The 20789-nt window shown below is 44.1% G+C and overlaps 1 protein-coding gene across 2 annotated transcripts; it reads right to left on the bottom strand.

Annotated features, from left to right (window-relative positions):
- Positions 1-160: 160 nt before the first annotated feature.
- On the bottom strand, positions 161-19161 carry homer1b (homer scaffold protein 1b). 2 transcript variants are annotated; one of them, XM_083979357.1, is made up of 9 exons: positions 18985-19161; positions 13294-13450; positions 11436-11567; positions 9268-9360; positions 6783-6931; positions 1771-1927; positions 1403-1513; positions 1238-1318; positions 161-1126 (listed from the first exon to the last, which is right to left on the bottom strand). In XM_083979357.1, the coding sequence occupies exons 1-9, from the start codon at positions 18987-18989 to the stop codon at positions 935-937; spliced, it is 1077 nt and encodes a 358-aa protein (XP_083835483.1). In that variant the 5' UTR covers positions 18990-19161; the 3' UTR covers positions 161-934. The 2 variants fall into 2 exon arrangements, with proteins under 2 accessions (XP_083835483.1, XP_083835482.1); XM_083979356.1 differs by lacking the exon at positions 18985-19161 and having other exon boundaries at positions 13294-13848.
- Between the last annotated feature and the right edge of the window lie 1628 nt (positions 19162-20789).

The raw sequence follows: 20789 nt of genomic DNA, 5'->3' as shown, positions 1-20789 counted from the left end.
GAAGATTTAAATACTCATCTATCATGTAGGATTTTAAATAGGCTGTGGATACATAGCAGTCTTTCTTTTTCACTTGAGAAGGGAAACCAAACTCCATTTTTCCAAGCAGACTTGTTGTGTGTCCAGGCTGTGGGAGCAGCATCAATGTCGCTCCGGGTCAATAGGTAAGACTGACTAGTTTGTTGAAGGCCGTCCTTCAGTTCTCTGTTTCCAGCGACTCTCCACTGGCAGCCCGAGCTCAAACGTTGGGACTCTGTTCAGCACTTCTCTGTACAGTAAGTCACTTTGGATCAAAGCATCTGCTAGTTAGAGGACAATATTTTGGAGGGATTTGGCAGCTTTGGCGCAGTTCTCTGAGTCTTAACGGCAATTATTTCCACATGACTTTCAACATTCCCCTTGGGGGGGCAGTTTAGAGATGAAGAAAAGTGTGTGTGTGTGTGTGTGTGTGTGTGTGTGATGTGACATTGTGATGCTGCAATCTGTGGTGTAGCTCTCCCAGTCAAACAGCAGATGGTGCTGAGGCACAGTTCTCAAGTTAACTAAGTTTGGTGTGTGTGTGGTGTGGGGGCAGTAGCATTGTGCTACAGCAGGCATTTCTATGATCGGACAGATCAATTCAACCAAGGTTAAGCCTACACCAGCCAATCAGAAGGCAAGATGAGGTAGTCCCTGTGTTGTTTTGAACTACAGGAGTGCCTGTGGTTGGTTGAAGCTTGATGCCTGCAAGGTAAAAATGGGGAATTAGCTGCCCTCTTTTGAGCAAAACCAGAACTGGGCAGTGCAGCGTCTCAGTTTGAATGTGTCTGGGTTGTAAGGGGGGAAAAGTGGGACATGGTGGGGTTAGGGATTGATGTTGGTGAGTTTGAGTTGTGGTTGTCTGGGTTGTAAATTATCCTATGGCTCTGTCTGTGCAGATTAGGCAGCTCCATCTCTAGCTGGCCTCCTCTATGAGCCGAGCCAAGGTGTCTCTGAGCTCCGTCAGCTCGAAGATCTTGCCGTCCAGCAGCTCCAGCAGCGTCCGCAGACTCTTTCTGAAATTCTCTTGCTCCTCTTGGTTCTCCTCTAGCCGCTGCTCCGCGCCCGCCAGCTGCTCCTCAAGCACCCGACTGCGCAGCTCCGTCTCCTGGGGAAACAGTGTTGTTGACATGTTTTAAGTTGATTTGTGGTTTTCTCGATTTTGGATTCGACACAGGAGAAATCTGCTTTCAGTTTAGTCACTTTTTCTTTCACCCACCTCAAGTTTCTGAGTAAGAGTGTCTTTCTGCTCCATCAGGTCATTCATGTTTTCCAGTTCTTCTTTCAACTTCTCCATTTCCTTGAGGATAATAACAAAGATTAAAAGGGTGTGTAACATGAATCTCTCAAAAACACTCACACACACTTCTCTTCACACACGCACCTCTTCCTTATCCCTTAGCGTATTCTCCAGCTCCTCTATGGTTTGGTTCAGTTCGGTCTTCTGTGATTTGATCACTGGGGTTTGGTTGCTCTGGCACTCCAGCTCTGTCACCTAAAAAGGACAAAATGGACAAAATAACTCTGATCCAAGGAGAGATAGATGGTGCAACAGAAACAAACTATCTTGTATTCCCAGAATGCCTCTCTTTACTCTCCCTCATGCTTGCACTCATCTCTCCTCTCTGCTTTTTTCTCCCATCCTCTCATCTTGACTTCATACCATCCCGTCCAAATGATCACTCCTGTTTGATCTGAGTAAATTAAACACACATGAAAACAACTGAGCATTCCTGTGCCCTCTTCCCTCACCCGCTTGTGTAGTCTCTCTGCCTCCTCCTGGTAGGCAGCCAGTTGTTGTTTCCACTGTTTCACGTTGGCTGTGGACTCCAGCAGAGCTGCCGTTAGCTTGGCATTGTTCCCCTTTAGCGCCTCCAGCTCAGCCTCCCAGTGTTTTGTCATGGCTGGGCTGCACAACACAGAGACATATCAGTTCACCACAACAGCAAAATAAGCTGATAAGTGCTAATGCTTTCATGATGAATGTAAAATGAGAAACCATGATGTCACAATGTCAAAATGTAACAGTGAAGATACAAGACTCTGTAAATACTGGATGGATGGGCTACTTTATAACTTTATAAGTAGCCCATCCATCCATCCATCCATCCATCCATCCTGATGTGCTGTGGTGGGCACTCAGACTGGAGGTCGGCACTTCTGGGCCAGTACTGTAACTGTGAAAGCAGCCGTCTGCCACATGAGTTGTAATCTGAGATTATATCCTCAGACTGGCTGGAGCCTAATCTGGTCCAGCCACTCACAGACCAGAAGATGAGTTGAGAGATAAAGGAGAAGTGATTGAATGTGATTGAATTTCATGATGGAGAGGCGTGTTGGAAGAAAAAGGCGGGTGAAAAAAACAACAACACTAGCTAATGGGCAATGCAGTTAAAGATTAATATTAGATACACTGTATGTGTTAAGGGAAAATGCTTCCGCTGTGCATCTCCCTTGTTAAACATGATGATTACAGACATTTGCTTTTGATTTACATAATGCCCACTCTGTCTATCACATAATGTCTGACTTGGATGGGAGAATGTATGAGAGACCTAAACGTTGTCGAGTACTGACATCGAGTCAAGTGCCTTTGAAAAGGAGCTCCTACTCCCACACACTCCACAGTAATTCCTCACTGCGGTGGAAACAGATCCACATAAAAACACAAAGGGAAGCACAGCTCGCTCAAGGAGTGATGAGGCTTTGACCCACAACAACAATGTGGTTTTCAGTTTTGTTCTACCCCCACATTGACCCCCCCCCCCCCCCACACACACACGTACAGTATATAATGCTCATGCACTGCAGCAATACTCCACTATGTAACACCCACTCTGTGAAGTGTAAAAGCCCTGATCTAATTCACTCAGGACTCCCACGGTGCCTTCAGTTCTTACACAACAGCCACCCCCTCTGTGAGTGCAAGTGTGTCTGCGTGTGTGACGCATAGGAGGGAGACGACACTTCATCCTACACATGCACATACTAACTGACACACACACACATGGAGCGATGCTGTCACCAAGGCACGCAGCCGCGCCAATGTATAAACCTCACACACCAGCTCGGAGAGCGGGAGAGCAGGCGAGACATCAAGATGTGAAGATGGAGACAGACGGAGAAAGCAACCGAGAGCGATGGAGGGAGGATTAGAGAAGAGGAAAGGGAGCAAGATGTTTTGACATTGGTGTTCGTTTTCATTAAGTATGAGGCTGGCTGAAAGGTTTCAGGAGGGCACCTGAGCACAACTCTGGGTCAGGACAGCAGAGCAGAGCTGGAGGTGTGTGAGACACATGGAGGGTAAGTTAGCTGTTGATTGTAAAGATGGTGTGTATTATTTACTAAATGGATTTTTATCAGCCATGTATATTTATCAGTTGCTGAACAATAGGTTGTTTTGTTACAATTTCACAATTGTGTGATGTTGAACTGAAGAAACTAAATGTTTGAAATTGATTTTTTGCATTTATTAATTTATCAAATTTTTTCAAAATCACAGACTGTAAAAATCTGTATCTGGTGCAGCAGATTCAACTAATGTTACACTGATCTGTACTTTTTCATGTGAACAATGTTCCTCTGAATTGGATGTGTCATGATGAGCAGCAGATTTTGTGGGATTTTGTCAAGATATACTGTGTTTAATGTAGTTTTACTTTTTTTTTTTTTTTACATTTTATTGGTTTTCAATGTATTTTACACTCTTTCTTTTTGATTCAGTTGTGAATGGATTTTGTGGTTTGGACATAACCTGTGTACTCTGCTTATGCACCACAACTCCTGAATAAAACATCAACACTCTGTTTTGTGTTTTACTACTTTACAATGTCAATCATAATTCTCCTCCCAGGCTCAATAAAAGCTGCCAAACACACAAATCGTAAACTTGTGTGACACTGAAGGTTGTTTTTTTTTACAGCCACCTCGCGTTTATGCTGCGTCCTGACCGCGGTGCATTGTCAGGTAGGTTCTTCCTCCTCACATAGCCCTTCAAGAAGCAGGGAGGCAGAACAGTTGCCATGGCAGCACCAGAGGAACGGAGGCGCTCGTGGCACCCTGACGCATGACATCGGCACTGTCTCCTCTCACACACAAGCCTACCCACAAATCCACCGACAGACGCCTACATCCTCCGACACTGGGAGACCATTCACACGGAGCCTGACCAGTCCCAACAAAAGGACTTATAACATAGTGAAAACCATTCAGAGCCACTCCACTGCAGACCTGCCAAACACGCCTACACCCTGTGATATAAAAAACCCCTCTCAGAGCGCTGCGTACAGCTGTCTCTCATCCCCCTCTCCCTTCCCCTGCCCTGCGCACCCACACATACCTGCCTACACAGTCCTGCTAAGCAGCAGTGTGGTGCACATGTTATGGAGATAAGTCGTTATCTAATTCCAGACGCACAGCAGAGACACAAACACAAGACCATCATAGAGGTCTGGTGCAAAAAGACAGAAAACACCTGTGTGTGCAGGTGTGTTTCAACATCTTAACCTTCGTGAAGCACTATACAAGTACAACACATTCAAAATACACCACAAATATTTTTATTCTTTTTTTTGGGTTGTTATCAAATCAAACGTGCTTACACAAATGGCCAGAAAATACATTTTAAGTGCAGTTTGTGGTACACGTGAGGCCGATGGCGCCACTGCAAAAGATGATAGACAAGTGAGATGAGCCACACAGTACATACTAAACTGAAGAACTATGAATCATAGAGAGAAGAGACAGAAAAAGAGAGGGTTATGTGGAAAAAATATCTGGATGGTCCTTGCATCTACCCTCTCTGCATATGCCTCTCAGAAAACACAAGACTGAGGTTTGCTTGTTATGTCCACGCTTGCCACTGCAAACGCTCCGAGTCGACCCCGTCTCCCACACATGCAGCATTAATAGACATATCAGCAGCAGGGCTGCAGCAGGCAGTGGGTGTCCTCTCCACAGCCTGCTCTCACTGCACTGTTCATGATGTAGCGGTAGGGATTTCTGAGCATTTGCACTTGAGCTTTTGGAGGCTTTACAGAATTTAACACATTAATAAAAACATCTACAGTAGTGTCTCTATAGATCTGTGAAATGATCTTTAAATATTAGAAAAATGGGAAGATTCTCCACTCAAACACCAAGAGTTAACCAAAAAAAGAGTGATAGTACACTAAGCGATTGAATGATATCTTTAATTAATAAGAATCGCAGCCAGAAAGAAAATGAAAGTGGCACAAATTACAGAGGTTTTACAAATGAGAAGACCTGAGTGTACAGTCGACTACAAGTGACAGTAGATAATAGGACAGAACAGTTCCCCTCGTAAGAAAAAAAAAAACACACGCACACAAGCACGCACGCACACACACACACACACACACACACACACACACACACACACACACACACACACACACACACACACACACACACACACACACACACACCTCACTCACTTAAATGACGGAAACTGAGTGTCGTCCTGTTGAGTTTATTTATTGTAGGGAGTGTGTGCAGTTGGTGCATTTCTAGGTATCAGTGACTCATGTACAGACTTTACACAATGCACTTCTCTCGCTCTCAGTTTCTGACAAACACACACACACGCTCTCTCGCTCTCTCTCTCTCTCTCTCTCTCTCTCTCTCTCTCTCTCTCTCTCTGTCTGTCTGTCTGTCTTGGTCTCTTGCCTCCCACTACCCACACTATATGTTATATAAGTCTTACATAAATGCTTTATCGACACCTTTTCGGCGATGAACCTCACAGCCACACCTCTTCAGAAAGCCATTAAACATAGCGAAAATATTTACATGGCACTTTGACCCCTTTATCTTACATAATCTACTTAATACGAACTGGTAGTGACAATTACAGGGAATATGAAATATCCATCTCCATATTCAGCGTGCTAACGGGACACAAACACACCAGGTATGTATATAACAGTAGTGATGCATGCATAGAGGTCACATATTCTGTAATGCATCCAAGAACATAAAAGTCAAAAGGTTTGAATTTGAATTTAAAAAGATATTATTGCATTGCAGTAGGTAAACATTAAACTATAAATATATACGAGTCTCCTTGCCAAGCATGCTCAGAGTGAACAAAATCAACTACTTAAATAATCCCTCATTTCAGAGGAACACATAGTTACATCTTTTGCTGGTCCACATGAAGTGACTGTGTGAACGTCACTGAATGTACGTCACTGTATTTCAAGAGAAAGTCCTGTGAATTCATCACCCCCATATTCCTTCTCACTGGTGTTTCGACACGACACACTGTTGTTACCTTATTTGTTTGCAGTTAGTGAACAGGCAAGTGCATCATTGCTGACCTGGGATCAGGCTGTTATTTTTTGTGAACATTTGTGCCTGAATGCTTTTTTTTTTTTTTTCGTTTTGCGTAGTTATGATGTCGCAGTAGTCAGGACTTGTTATGACATCCCTATTAGAAAGAGCAGACCCGACAAGTCTTAAACTGCCCCCTAGGGAGGAAAAACACGAGAGAGCAGTGGTGAATAGAGGGAGTTCATGACCATGCTCACATGCAACACATACACGGGCACGGGTGCACACAGATGGAAAGACGTAGAGGAGGAGAGGTGTGGGACTTCTCTGCCTCAGATGAACAGAAAAAGCTGAGAGAAAATTTGAATCTATTTTAGTCTTGTTTGAGTGTGATACTGTATGTATGGAATATGAGAGTAAACATGGCAACACGGGACAGTGACCACACAGCAATGCGGGATGTACTGTACCTGTGTGTGAAGGCCAGTGCGTTCTGTGCCGGCTCGGGACGGGGGTCTGAGTTGGGAGTCGTGTCGAAGGTTTCATCTGTGCCGTTGATGTTTTCCATGGGCGGAGTCACTGGGGTCAAAGGTGACGAGAGTTCACCTCCAGGAGACTCCTACATGTGACACAAAACTGTTACTGTCACATAGACACCAACTCACCAGTCAGTCACTGATGAAATTAATCCATTTATTACAATTCACACTGATTTATACATCTGTGATGTCAATAAATACACATCAGTATCTTAATAATGAGAAAAAAATAATAATGAGGGAACTTATAGTGAGGCCATAAAGGCTTTTAGATCTGTTACATTTTAAAGCACTTAATGGCGTCTGGTTTCCAGAGAAACAGCCTCAGGCGCACAGGAAATGGTGCATTCAACATTATCAAAAGCAGAGACAGTAATTTCTTTAGATTGCACAGAAGGAGATCTGGATAGACGTTAGCACAGATAGACACCAGGGCTGAGGTGGCAGAGACAAAAACTGCACTACGTTACAGCAGAAAATGACCAACATTAACCTGTCTATTGTATATTACTATTACTATTGTAATAGATGAATTGCTTTCCCTATAAGATTTCTGCACCTCGAGGTGGCATCTTCAAGTTGCTTTTTTTGTCTGCCCAACAGTCCAAAACCTAATGATATTTAATTTAAAATGATTAAAACACAAAACAGAGAAGCACCAAATCCTCTCGTCTGAGAGGCTTATCACAGCTTATCTTGAGAGGGATTATCAACATTGTTGCTGATTTTCTGTCAACTAATTGTTTCAGCCCAACACCACTTATGGGAATGTACATACCTATAATTAGTAACTAAATGTAATAATATAAAATGTATAATAATTAACTTGAGCAATCTCAATTGTCTCTTATTACCAGAAATCCCAACAAGATAAAAACAAGAATTTCATAAATAAATCCTATGTCCCACATAACAGTTGACATGAGAAGTGATTTGTGTGTGTGTGTGTGTGTGTGTGTGTGTGTGTGTGTGTGTGTGTGTGTGTGTGTGTGTGTGTGTGTGTGTGTGGGTGTGTGTGTGTGTGTTGGGGATCCTGGGAATGCCGCCTCTCACACTGCTAAAGGTCTTATTGCTGTGGTGCTCAAAATGTGTGCATCTTGGTGAGCCGTTCCACTTGCCCATAGGCCAATAAATAGCTTACTATAGCAGTGGGAAATTGCAGAATTACAGATTAATGCTTATCTTTATATCCCATACAAGCTCGGAATTATACGAGAGACAAATCATTTAGCTGTTGCACGTACATAAAACAAAGCTATTAAGACTCAGGGCTTGGGCACAATACGGTGGCACAATGACACTGCTTGTAGGTCTCTAATGGGAAAGCAGGAAGTGAGAGATAAGAGGAAGATTATGGCTGGTGTTACATTTTGTGCTCTACATTCATTAATATACCATTAAATATCCATTCATGGTGCGTTTCCACCGGGGGTCAGGCCCACTGGGACCAGCATACTGTAGCATTTAGCTCTGTGTTTGTGTTTTCTCATCTTATTTTGTCAGAACAGTTCCTCTCTCGTGTTTCCTACTTTCAGTGTATTCAGAGGAGAGAAGGGAGGGGGGATCTGGAGGTTAGAGAGAAAGCCAGCAGGCATGTGGGTGAAGCACTGGCTTTGAGTAGTGAAACAGAGCAGACAGCTTCAGCACACCGCTGCAGGCTTGTAGCAGGAAGGCCGCATGCAGCCTTTATAGTTACAATGCAATGCAATCCCTCCGCTTCCAGCAACTGTGATGCGGTGCTGGCCGGAGCACACGCAGCCTTCAACCCCTGATGAGAGCGAAGCTGTCCACTTGGCTTCATTATAAAACGTCCTCCCATGGGAAGAACAAGGTACTGTAGCATTTCAACCCATGTGGGCCGCAGCATTAATAGTAGGAGTAATAGACCGCAGTACAGCAGGGGGCTGCTGCCCTTGCCTCCATAATGAACAGACGAGGACATGAAGCCTGTTAGCAGCCTTTAGATTAAAGAAGAGATTTCTCTGGGGATTCTGCTCTGAAACAAGCTAATTTTCTCTCAGATGCAGCCACACATGCCCTAAAACACTCTATTATTACTTATCCCACACATACAAATACCTAACATACAGGCTAATTATGCTCTCCAATTCATGGTGAGTTCACAGAAAGCTTTGTCTTTTTTATGTATAGGGTGGATACATACAGGGAAAATGTTGGTGTATATTGTTTTAGGTTTGTAATTCTCACAGTAGAGGAAAATTACTAACTACTCATACTACACTCATGCTTATTTTCATTTTAAGCCACCTTTCAGTGTTTTTTTTATTCCCCTTTTCTACATCAATTAACTAAATGTTTGTTTTTCAGTTAAATTCTTTGTTATCTACTGTATCTTACTCCGTCCATAATAATAATAAGGGGTGGGGTGGGGTGGGTCAGTGTGTTGTGAACGTACCTGAGAAGGAGACGTGGCCATCTCCATCTTTTCTTGACTCTTCTCTTTAGCGAGCCGTGCTGCTTCTTTGTACTCTGCGAACTTCTCTGCAAACTGAACACAGAGGGACAGCTATCAGTATGGGCTGTAATTCATACAGTGCTGTGCTGTTTAATCTTTTCAGTAAAGCCATATGTGCACACACACACACACACACACACACACACACACACACACACACACACACACACACACACAAAGATCAGTGTGTAATAGGTCAACTGTAAAGCCAGGGGAAACTGTCGCCAACAACCCACAGTTTAACTTAGGAAAGAAGGCCCCGACCCATAATTCCCCAGCAGAAACGTGAGCTAACTAGGTCACTGTTAGTAACCTTTAAAACTGTAACACACACACACACACACACACACACACCAAACAAAGCAGGCGGTGCCACTGTGTTTTTTGCTTTAATCAGAAGTTGTCAGTGGATGAAGTTGATCTCTGGGTTTATTTTGGTCGAGAGCAAAGATACCTCCAGCGAGCCTGAAGCGGTAAGGTGAGCTCAGCTGAGGGACTTTGGGCAAATATAAACACACACACAAGCACACATCCCTGATGCCCCTTTAGGGTGTGGTTGATCACTGACGCTATTTCCACAGTTTTACTGAGTAATTTAGCACATACAGTCCTGCAGGGGGCCGGCTGAGTGATGAGGAAATCAAATTGACAACTCTGATAGAGTCGCTCTTGTGTCTGCCATTGGTGGAGCTGCAATGAGTAACTCAATGTGATTTCACTTCAGTGCAATATAATAGCTCTGGTACAGTGATGTAAATGCAGTAGTGAGTCAGTGGAAGTGCTTCAGAAGCGTTGGCACTGCGGTTATCTGAGAGGTGAATCTGATTATTTTAACTTGAAACCAAAGAAAATAGCCGTCACTGGCTCTTACTGTAAGACTGGATATTGATACACCTCAGACACAGTTCCTGTTAACACTGTAGCTGCCGGAGTAAATCAGTTCACAGATGCTCCATATTAGCCAAGAAAACCCACAGTGAAGGGAGTTTTAAAAGCAATCTGCCCTTTTACTCTCATTATATGCACAAGATGATTTAATTGTCTTTTTCCTGATCATTTTATGCCACTATTATAGTATAAGCCTAAATAATACACATACATAATAAAAACTACATTTCTGTTTGCCTTTAGGCTTTGCAACTAAATCCATGATGCTAATGTCAATATGCTCATTGAAATGCGGTCGCAGAATATTAGAAATGAAGCTCCTTGAGATAAACAGTTTGTGGCGCTCCACCACTGTGCCACTAAACCAGAGAAGAAGAAGGGGGCGCAACGTGATGATGTCATTAAAAGAGCAAAATTCAAACCTCAAACAGCGGAAAACGACGAGGAAATAATGATGGAAATATGACATTTCTGTTAGTTTCATCCTGCTGTTTTTATACAGATGAATGAAAACAATGAAAACAATTATGCAAAATAATTGTGGTTAGCTCAAATAATTGCGATCAGGACATTATGTAATAATTGTGACAGGCCTACGCAGGATTTTATTTGATGTGGGGTTAGGGTTAAATTGAATAGTTTGAGTGCCTCTTTAAAACCAACACTGCATCAATCTTTACCACAGGACCATGAGTCATTACAGTAATGTCCAGTATAAGATATGAAACATCTTTAATATTAAGTATTGTTATCAGTCTCTCTATCCCTGCCTTCCTGGCACAGAAAGCACGTCTTCACGGCTGTGTGTGTGTGTGAGTGGGAATGCTGTAAGCCTCCCTGGTTCACGACAGAGCTCAATCATACTGCAGAGGAGAGACATCACCATCGACTCTCTTACTTTCTTTTTCTCTTTCTCGCTCACACACACACACACACACACACACACACACACACACACACACACACACAATGAACACACACATATACTGTACATAACTTTCATAAACACACACACAGAAAAAAAAGCCCAATTAGGACTAAACGCTGAGCAGATCTACACTTTGTGAGATGCTATAGCAACAAGAGTAAAAAGAAAGTTGAAATGCCATCCTCTCTCAGGGACTGGGGGCGAAAACAGAAAAGAGAAGCCGCTCTGTGATTGATGCTCACAGGTTTCTAGTGGATGTGGTTTGTGTGTGGGGGTGGACGGGGGGTGGTACCTTGGATAGATGATGCTCAGTGGAGAATCCCAGGCCATAGACAGTGTTTGCTCGACTGTCCGCCCACTGGCCAAACTTCTGTGAGGTCTTTGTGAACGTCATGTTGGGACTGATGGTGCTGTTGATTATTGCCTGCAGGACAGAGGCAACCCACTTAATATGTATTAAATTAACTTTATTGCTGCAGTGTGCGTAGTGTGTGTGTGTGTGAGAGAGAGAGAGGGAGAGAGGGAGAGAGAGAGAGAGAGAGAGAGAGAGAGAGAGAGAGAGAGAGAGAGAGAAGGTCAGATGAAAGGGAACTGTTTGAAAAACAAATCAGGTCAACACATGATGGAATCAATCAAGCCCTAATTATGTGAAACACACAAAGTTTACACGTTATAATATCACTTTGCCTTATTTAGACAATTGGTAGAAAATCTAGTATTATTAATCTTGATAAGCTGTTTCCTTAAAATTGTAAACTGAATGTCTGATGGTTTTGCACTGTTACTTGAACAAAAACAAGGGCTTCTGGGTAATTGTGAGAGTCATGGACAGTTTTGTGAGATTTCACTCAACACTGTGACAAAGTGAATTGTGTATGTTCAGACGTGTAATTTCTTGAAAGCCTTCAGATTCAATGAAGAGAAGTAAACAGTATATCAGGTGAACATCTTGAATACATAGATCTATGATTTAATGTACATCAGTGAGCTACACTGTTGTGCTGGCTGACATGTTTCTTCATCACCAAGAACATGGTTTGGTTTATTTTGAGTCACTCCCACACATAATATCCCACTGTGGCAAAATACTCTCTGGACCGCCAAATCTGCCACCCCAACACTATTCACTATTTACTCCAGTTTGAGTTTGAGTATCCTTGACTTGATGAGTAGATATTCATGACTGGTTTCTGAAGATTTACATCCTCGTGGGAACCAACCACGACTGTTGGGCGTAGTGTGGAAGTCAGAGATCGTATGAGCCACAGGCCTCATCGAAATCTTATATAATTCAACTTCATCTGTTGAGTAACATTTATAGAAAACAAATTAATGGCGGATCAATTAGCAGTGTTGTGTAATAGCTGAAATTCTGGTTGGCATCATTTCGTAATGATGAGGGAAGCAGTCAGTGAGTGTGTTGGTTACACAACAGTTGAAATTAGTGATCGTCTATTGAGCGCTGTATGCTATGGGTTGGTTGCTAAATTGAGGGTCACGCACACACACACACTTAACTCAGTGACTTTGCTGCTGTCAGGCCTTCATATATTTTTGACCGTCTCGTTCACCTGTAGCTTCAAACTTTTCTGCCTTTGCTACTGTAGCCACGTTGTCCACCACACATCCTTTTCATGCTGTCATCTGTTTCTCTAATTTAACTTCACCCCTCCTGTCTCCATAAGTGGTCAGCAGTGTGTGCATGTGAGTGACTGGTCCATCCCTATGAAGAACTTGATTACACCATGCCCAGCAGAAATATCCTTCCCGGATCTCAAACAAGAATATCCTGAGACATTAATGGTGGACTCTGAAGTGCAGAGACAGACACGCACTCGTAAATACAGTAGTTGCATGCATAAACATGTTGAAACATGAGCTCTTTTAGGATGTGTTTGCACATTAGATTCCAGTGCAGAGCTTATTACAGTAACACCATTAATGCTCAGTAGATCACGGTGCCACTAAAATCTCCTGTAAGGCTGTTTGACGTGATTATACTGAAACATCTGGAACATCTTAATAAAACCATGTCAGCTGGCAGAGAATAAAAATAACACAATGGATGCAGCAGCAGAGGTACAATGAAGACTGTGTTGTACGTGCAACAAGGTGTGCGAGAGATTGACAGCAAAGAATCAACCGCTCACCTTGGTGCCATCCAGGCTGATGATGCGGTAGACGTTACGCGTGCTGTCGTAGAAGTAGGAGACAGTGACCGCGTGCTTGCTGGTGGGCAGCCAGTTCTTCTTGGTGTTGGGGTCGATCTGGAAGACGTGGGCCCTCGTGCTGTAGATGGGCTGCTCCCTGAAGGGGACCAAGAAGAAGTGGTGAACCTCTTTGTGCCGCAACACCAACGTCTCACCAAACCCACCACCACCAGCATTGAAACTCCTGTTGCCCACGGGGGAGTCAGATCGCCCTGGCAACCGAATTACCAACTCGCCATCCTCCATAGTTACACCACAGACAGAGAGGCTATCAGAGGACGACGATACAAACTCATGGTCTACGAGGATCGGATGGGATAACAAGCTGAACTTTCAAATTACAGCAGAGTTGCTATACACCTCAAGTCTACACTTTCCCCTTGTGCATTATCTCTCTAGGCACACACTAGACGCATGCAGCTATCCAGCAGAAACCCTTTTTGTCTTTCTCTCTGTGTAAGGCGTCGTCGTCTCTCTCTGCTCTGATATGGGAATGCCTGCAGCACTGAGTGAGGGTCACACGGGGGAGCACAGGGGGGAGGAAAGGAGAGGGTTTAAGGCTAAATATAGACAGTAGGCCATGGTTAACTACCACAGACACACCCCACAGAGCTGCAGTTTCCACACACACACCCAAAGCCACACACACACACACACACAATGCATTAACATCCACACACAATGACACAAGTGTGATGGAATAATACGTGTGTATTTATACTACATGTGAATGTATGTGGATTTGTCTTGTTGCTGCTTGGATCAGTAGGTGATCCAAACTCCACTATGGGTTCAATTGAAATTACTTAATTCCTTATTGACCTCTGTGTGACACGCAAACCAGAGTTTAGATTCAACCCCAGTTGCAGTGGAGAGATTATATAAGAGCGAGCTCTGTTTTTGACCAATGAATCTCCCGTCACTTATGCTCAACCTTCACCCTCCGTCCATTTATCCCTCACGCTTCGGTTTGTTCTTCCAGTGCCCTCATATATTCCAGCATTGTTGGGGCTTCTTGGGTAATATCTACAGTCAGTACACACACACACACACACACACACACACACACACACACACACACACACAAGGCGCAGGGTGCAGAGGGAGATATTCTGGGCTGGCAGTGCTGGCAGAGCAGGAGATAGAGAAGTGCTTACACTGCACTGAGGGGGTGATGGGGGACATCAAAGGCTTGCTGTATAAATTAATATTAAAATTCAGCAGCAGCACCCCTCCTGTGTGTGATTAGCCAAGACTGGGAAAGAAAGAAAAACATGGAGACAGGGAGAGAGAGGGAGAGAGAGAGGGAGGGAGACAGAGAGGGAAGTTAGGCAGGGAGAGAAAGAAAATGATGGGGAATGTGAAGAGTATGGGAAGTCAGGGAGTGAATCTGGGATGATTAATGCGACTCCACAAAGCTGCTTGTGGAGTGCTCTGTGCGAATTATCATAATCATCGACAGCAGTGTAAGTGGCAGAACTGTGAGTCATTTCAACTCTCTCCCAGCACACATCACACAACCCCGGCCTGTCTGTATGATCTGTGCAATAGCCGCTTGGCAACTGGCATCGTTTTTCATTGCATAATTTGATGGAGCTGTGGCAAATTCTGAGCTTCTTGTTGCTTGATTGTGCGTGTACCAAACACAGCCATGTTCCTGTGCTTTAATTTTTACATGAATGCCCATGCCAAGGAGTTTTGTTCCAAAATGACACCCACCAGTTGTCAAAAAAAGCAATACCTACTCCTACAAGTAAACTTTTACAAGACAGCATGGAATATGATGAAACGATGACTCCTGCTTTCTTTTTTTTTTAAAAAGGAGTAAAAAGTAAAATAATATTATAAAATATTTCTCTTCTTTAGGAGCAGGTAAATCCATAACATGAAAGTTTAAATCAAACAGACATGCTCCCACTACAGATTCTGGTCTGAGCCTGACAGAGTCATTTGTTGTGGGATTGCATGAAGATCAATTCAGAGCATGTTGATCTTCTTGCACTCTGGTGATGAACTCCACTCCACTGATGTGTGGCCTATCTGGCAGTGACACAGATTTAGCAACAGGCAGAAATGAAAGAAGCAGGAGAAATTGCCTCAAAATGTTGTCTAACCTCCACCAGCGTGTAGTAGACCTACATGTGTATAAAGTGTGTATATAAAATCAAAAGCTGCCCTCCTCACCAAAAGGAAAGTGCGGTGAGTAAAACAGAAAAGTAAGAGTGTTAGCAAAGTGGTCATCTCAGTTGGTAGAGGAGAACGAGTGGTAGAGGAGAAAGTGTGGAGGAGGAGGAGGAGGAGGAGGAGGAGGAGGAAGAGGAAGAGGAAGAGGGGGTGTTTAGCATGCAGAGTGTACTGCGTGACACAAGGGCAGGTGCTGGAACGTGAATATTAAAAACAGAGAGAAAGAGAGAGAAGGCAGGCAGGATGAGAGAGAGAGAGAGGGAGGGAGAGTGATAAAGTGAGAGAAGAGGGGGTGAGGAGAATGTGGAGGAGGTGATGAATGTCGGAGAGGACAGAGAGCTGATGAATCCACCCATCTTCCAGCAGAGGAAGATGGAGGGAGTGGGAAGCTTCTAAACTGCTACACAGTATAAACAGCTACATGAACTATGGCTGTGGGCTGCTCACGCCTGAACTTTCAGGATGAAATGAAAGTTTTTGAGGAAAAGAATGATGGATGGATGGATGGATGGATGGATGGATGGATGGATGGATGGATGGATGGATGGATGGATGGATGGATGGATGGATGGATGGATGGATGAAGAGTTGCTAAAGGAGTTTCATTTTTTTTTTTTTAACAATCACAGTAAAGAGTTTCTGTTGTATTGTATTTATAAGCAGTTGGAGGAGTGGGAGTTAATTAGTCTGTGGCACAATACAGTTTTTTGACGTTATAAAATATATAAAACAGATACTAGAAAGGAATGGATGTTAGCGTCACAAGATTTATTTCACTTCAATTCACAGTTGCGGTCTTCACATAGACTTGACCGCACCATGACAAGTGGACGGATTTTGCTCCGAGGCGTCTTCTTATACCAGCATACGTGATACGTGGCAGTACATGATTTATCTGTCTGGGTTTAAGTTGTTCACACCAGCACAATGGAGGTGAAACAAAGTTAGACTTAAAACTACTCAGCAGGAAAATGTCTTGCCAGAAACATGTTCCCATTAGTCTTACAGTAATAATCCACAGCCATGATAGTGAAAAGTTTTCATAGGAACCTTTTTTTGTATTTATAGGTTGAGCTGCCCCATTAGAATATGTCGAGCTACAGCACAGAACCTCGACCCAAGCTAGTTAACACTGGTATTGATCTATAAAGAACAATACTGTAGCAATGACTACAGGGCACACACACACACACACACACACACACGCACACGCACACGCACACGCACACGCACACACACACACACACACACACACACACACACACACACACACACACACACACACACACACACACACACACACATCTGCAGTTCCAACAGGTGTTGCCTGTAGCGCCTCTTGTGCTTCAGGGATTTGATGCACAGATGTGAACACTTTCAGCCACACACGCACACACTTTACTACATGTTACAACAAAACACTGTATTTTATTTTCTACACGAGTGAGTCTCCTTTAACTATGCAGCTGTCCCACTTGTTCTACAAACACTGGCACTGAAACCTTGGCATAATGAAACGGTTCATCTCAGGAGATCTCCCTCTCCCTCGCCACCTCCACCTCTCCTGGAGTTGTCCTTTGTTTCCAGAGTTTTTCATTAATTCAACAGAAGAGAGCTTGAAGGCAAGTGGAACATATTTAAGGTAGAGAGATGTCATTAATGAGAGAGCTCCCTGTTGCTCCATCTACTGGGATGACCTGAGATGTGCCTGCGAACACACACATACTGTACACTCTTCTGTCCTCACACACCCACAGAAACAAGCAAAGACAAAGACAAGCAGAGAAACTGAGTCCATCTGTGCTCTGATTGTATTTGCCCAAGGAAGTGAGAGCGCACCAGGGAGAGTGTTGATAGGCATCTCCAGTTCTGGTCCAACACTAATGTTCTCCACTACCATTAGATCAGAATAAGGTTTGGTATTGAGCCACAAGGCCGAAAGTGAAATATGACTCTATCTTGTCTGTGCCATCACTGCTGGATGGGCACAGAAACAACAGATCTGGACCAACTGTATGTATACACTTTCATCTCATCTGCACCTGCACATAATTCACACTTACACATGCTACAGTAAAGTAAATCCAATCACAGTTTTACAATTTATTGCATCGTGGATCAATTGAGTCATTGAGTCAGTTGCATAACAGTAAGTTAGTCACCAGTGAGGCAGAGCCCAGTGGAGAGCTGAGGCTGAGTGGGAGACTGCTGAATGATGTGTGCTGCCCACACTGTAGGAGGGCAGAGTGGGCGCCTGGGAAGCCTCCAGTGTATTGTAAATAGTTAATGCAGGAGTTTTGGCCGATGCCTTGAAATCGCACCATGCCTTTGCCATATTGTTAACCTCCTGCTGTGCAATTAATCACAATGAACTGCAGGAGACAGCTGTTAATGAACAGCAGGCTTGGTGGGGGGAAATGGACCGCTGAGCTCAGGGTTAGGGGACATGCAAATGAGCAGTGCTGCTGCACACTCGGCAGATATTTCACTGATGGGTGCTTGTGGTTGAGGATGTGTAAGGCAGCGGTCACCATGCTGCCACAGAGACAGAGAGGGAGAGAGAGAGAGGGAGAGAGACAGCCGCTCTCTGCTACTCCAGCCTTGAGCAGCACTGTACAGCTACTGACATTAACCTGCCTCTGACATTATAGCTACTGCTCCCAAAACCTTCTCCAGAGCAGGACCCGGAACAGGGTGTACAGAACATCAGAGATCTCTGATGTGCTGAGATGCTGTTACAAATGCCTCATCCCGAATTACATAACTGTCTATAATGTAGGTGGGGAGAAAACAGTAGGACAGAGAGACCTAGAAAAACCAGCATCTCTATCCACTCTCTCATTGGTTTAGGGCAAAGAATAATGGATTGTGGAGTAGGGAAGCATTTAAACTTTGCTTCATTTTGGTAAATACACCCACACCCAAATCCCCCCCCCCCTCCTAGTCCCACAGTGGGAGCCACTGCGGATTAACCACTATTTTGATCCTAAAAGTTTGATGATGGCAGCAACTTCTGCACTAGCATTTGTGTGCCAGCGTGTTGGTCCAAAAGTGTCTTTCTATTTTACCAAATGGAGCCTATTCTGAGAAGAGGGGAACAAATTGTTTCATTATTTGCCTCAAATTTTGTTTTGTGTGTCTATGTGAGTGTGTGAGTGTGTAGGCTATGTATGTGTGAGAGAGAGTGCAGCACAGCAAGGCCATCAGAGCATCACTACTCTACCACATCCAGCAGCCTATGTCAGACAGCCCATCTGAACCATGCATCCACCTTCAGCCACATGTTAAGACAGACTGATTTTTTACGCATACACCTGGCTGGGTAGTTATTTGTTATGCGTGGTGTGGTTTCCATGGCAGGGAAGTTCATATCGCGTGAGGCGGCCGCAGCTGATATGAATACAGAAAGGAACTGAGTCTTGCCTGTGGGATAATAATCACACTTACCCCATTGTTGTGGTTGAAATGAAAGGCGACACCTGACCACCGATCCTTTTCGCTGGCAATAAAAAAAAAACCCGAATCTCTCGGATTGGCTGCTGCGTATGAAGGTCTTCTCTCTACACGACAGCCTCCCCTTTATCACCGTCGGCGCGTCTGCAGGAATTTGATGACAAGTGCTCCATTCCTCCCCCTCTCCGCTGTCACCGCGTGAATTCACACATACGTGTCGTTCTGCACATGGCACGAAGATCAGAGCTTCTTCTCCTGCTTTGGCGTTGAGGGTTTGGTGATGGAGCAGCAGCAGCAGCAGCAGCAGTAGCAGCAGAGGCAGCAGCAGCAGTAGCAGCAGAGGCAGCAGCAGCAGCAGCAGCAGCGGCGGGAGCAGCGTCAGGAGCAGCGCTGTGGGAGATCCAGTGCAGAGTCCAATGGAGATCCGACGGGCGCCCTGCTGTTGTCGTGTAAATTACAGATCCTCGCTGAAAGGGTGGAGAAGCCCTGCTGCCAGAACTGGGAAAGACAACCCTCATTTAGCCAGATAACGCACAGCATCCCACTGTCCACCCGCGTCTCTCTCTCTCTCTCTCTCTCTCTCTCTCTCTCTCTCTCTCATTACCATAGGCTCACAGGCTACACCCCCACTCTCTCTCTCCCAGACTACAGCTATTTCACAGCTGCTCCACACATTTAATATTACCAGTACCTGATGTTAAACGAACCTCTTGGATTGAGCCTACAGAATAACATTTTGTTTTTGCAAAATCACTTGATGCATTTTTTTTTTTTACGGATTCACATGACAGTCTCAGGCCCTCCTTATCAATGCGGGTATGTCAAGTGGTTTGCATAGAGTAAAATATTCAGCAGCTTCTGTGTTGTGTAGCTGTATTGTGCTTTATTGATCGAGTCCCGTCCACAGACCCTCTGTTTCCAGCCCCTCCACATCACCCCACCCCACGCGCCGCCGCCGCACCGGTCCACATCTGGCCGATGCATCCGCTCCCTCCCACTCAGATCAGTGTCAGTATTGAACTGCCGACGTCACGACACCATCCTCCGCAGTGACGTCACTCGGTGCTCAGGGGACTGATGCCATTTGATGTTTTGTTATTTTATAATAAGTTTATTGGGAAGTAGCTGCTGCACATCGAGAGCTTTATGAAGGCATCTATAACATCTAGGATGTTATTTTCTATATCAGCATCTTGCTAAATGAGACATTTCTGTTATTATGTCCAATGAGCTGCCCATTGCTTCCATAAGGCTATCGTTATGTCCAGTGAACTACAGGTCATTGTTTAGGCTATAATAGTTTAAAAATAAGTAATCCAATAAATAACCACGTTCATGCTCCAAGAGTTATTTAGGCTGTTGTCTGTCAATAAATCAATTGTCTTTGGCAGCCTGTGAACAGATACTGCTCCACATTTCACTCCAAAGCGACTGAATAATGTACCATTCATCAATATTTGTCACAAAGGCTTCATGTGATTCCTTATCATATTCTGGTCTGGTGCAGTGTTATTAGCCCACCAGTCGTCAAGGGCTGTTTAAGTTATTCTTCTTTTTTTCATTTCTCATCAACTCAGCTAAAGGGATTTAGGGAGGGTAAGTCTGAATCCTGTGGTTTTTAGAATCATCTAATGTGGATATGTGTCTCAGCTACAGCTCAAAACAGTTAAATAACCACAAGCTCAGCTACAGCTCAAAACAGTTAAATAACCACAAGAGCAAGAATCTGAGTTCAGGTAAATGTTATTCCACAAAGATTTGAACAATTGATCATATTCAGTCACACATAAGATTAGTCT

Source organism: Trachurus trachurus (assembly GCF_905171665.1).
Source record: "Trachurus trachurus genome assembly, chromosome: 9".
Lineage (NCBI taxonomy): Eukaryota > Metazoa > Chordata > Actinopteri > Carangiformes > Carangidae > Trachurus > Trachurus trachurus.
Note: the sequence above shows the minus strand (reverse complement) of the source record. Positions and strands in the feature narration are given on the sequence as shown.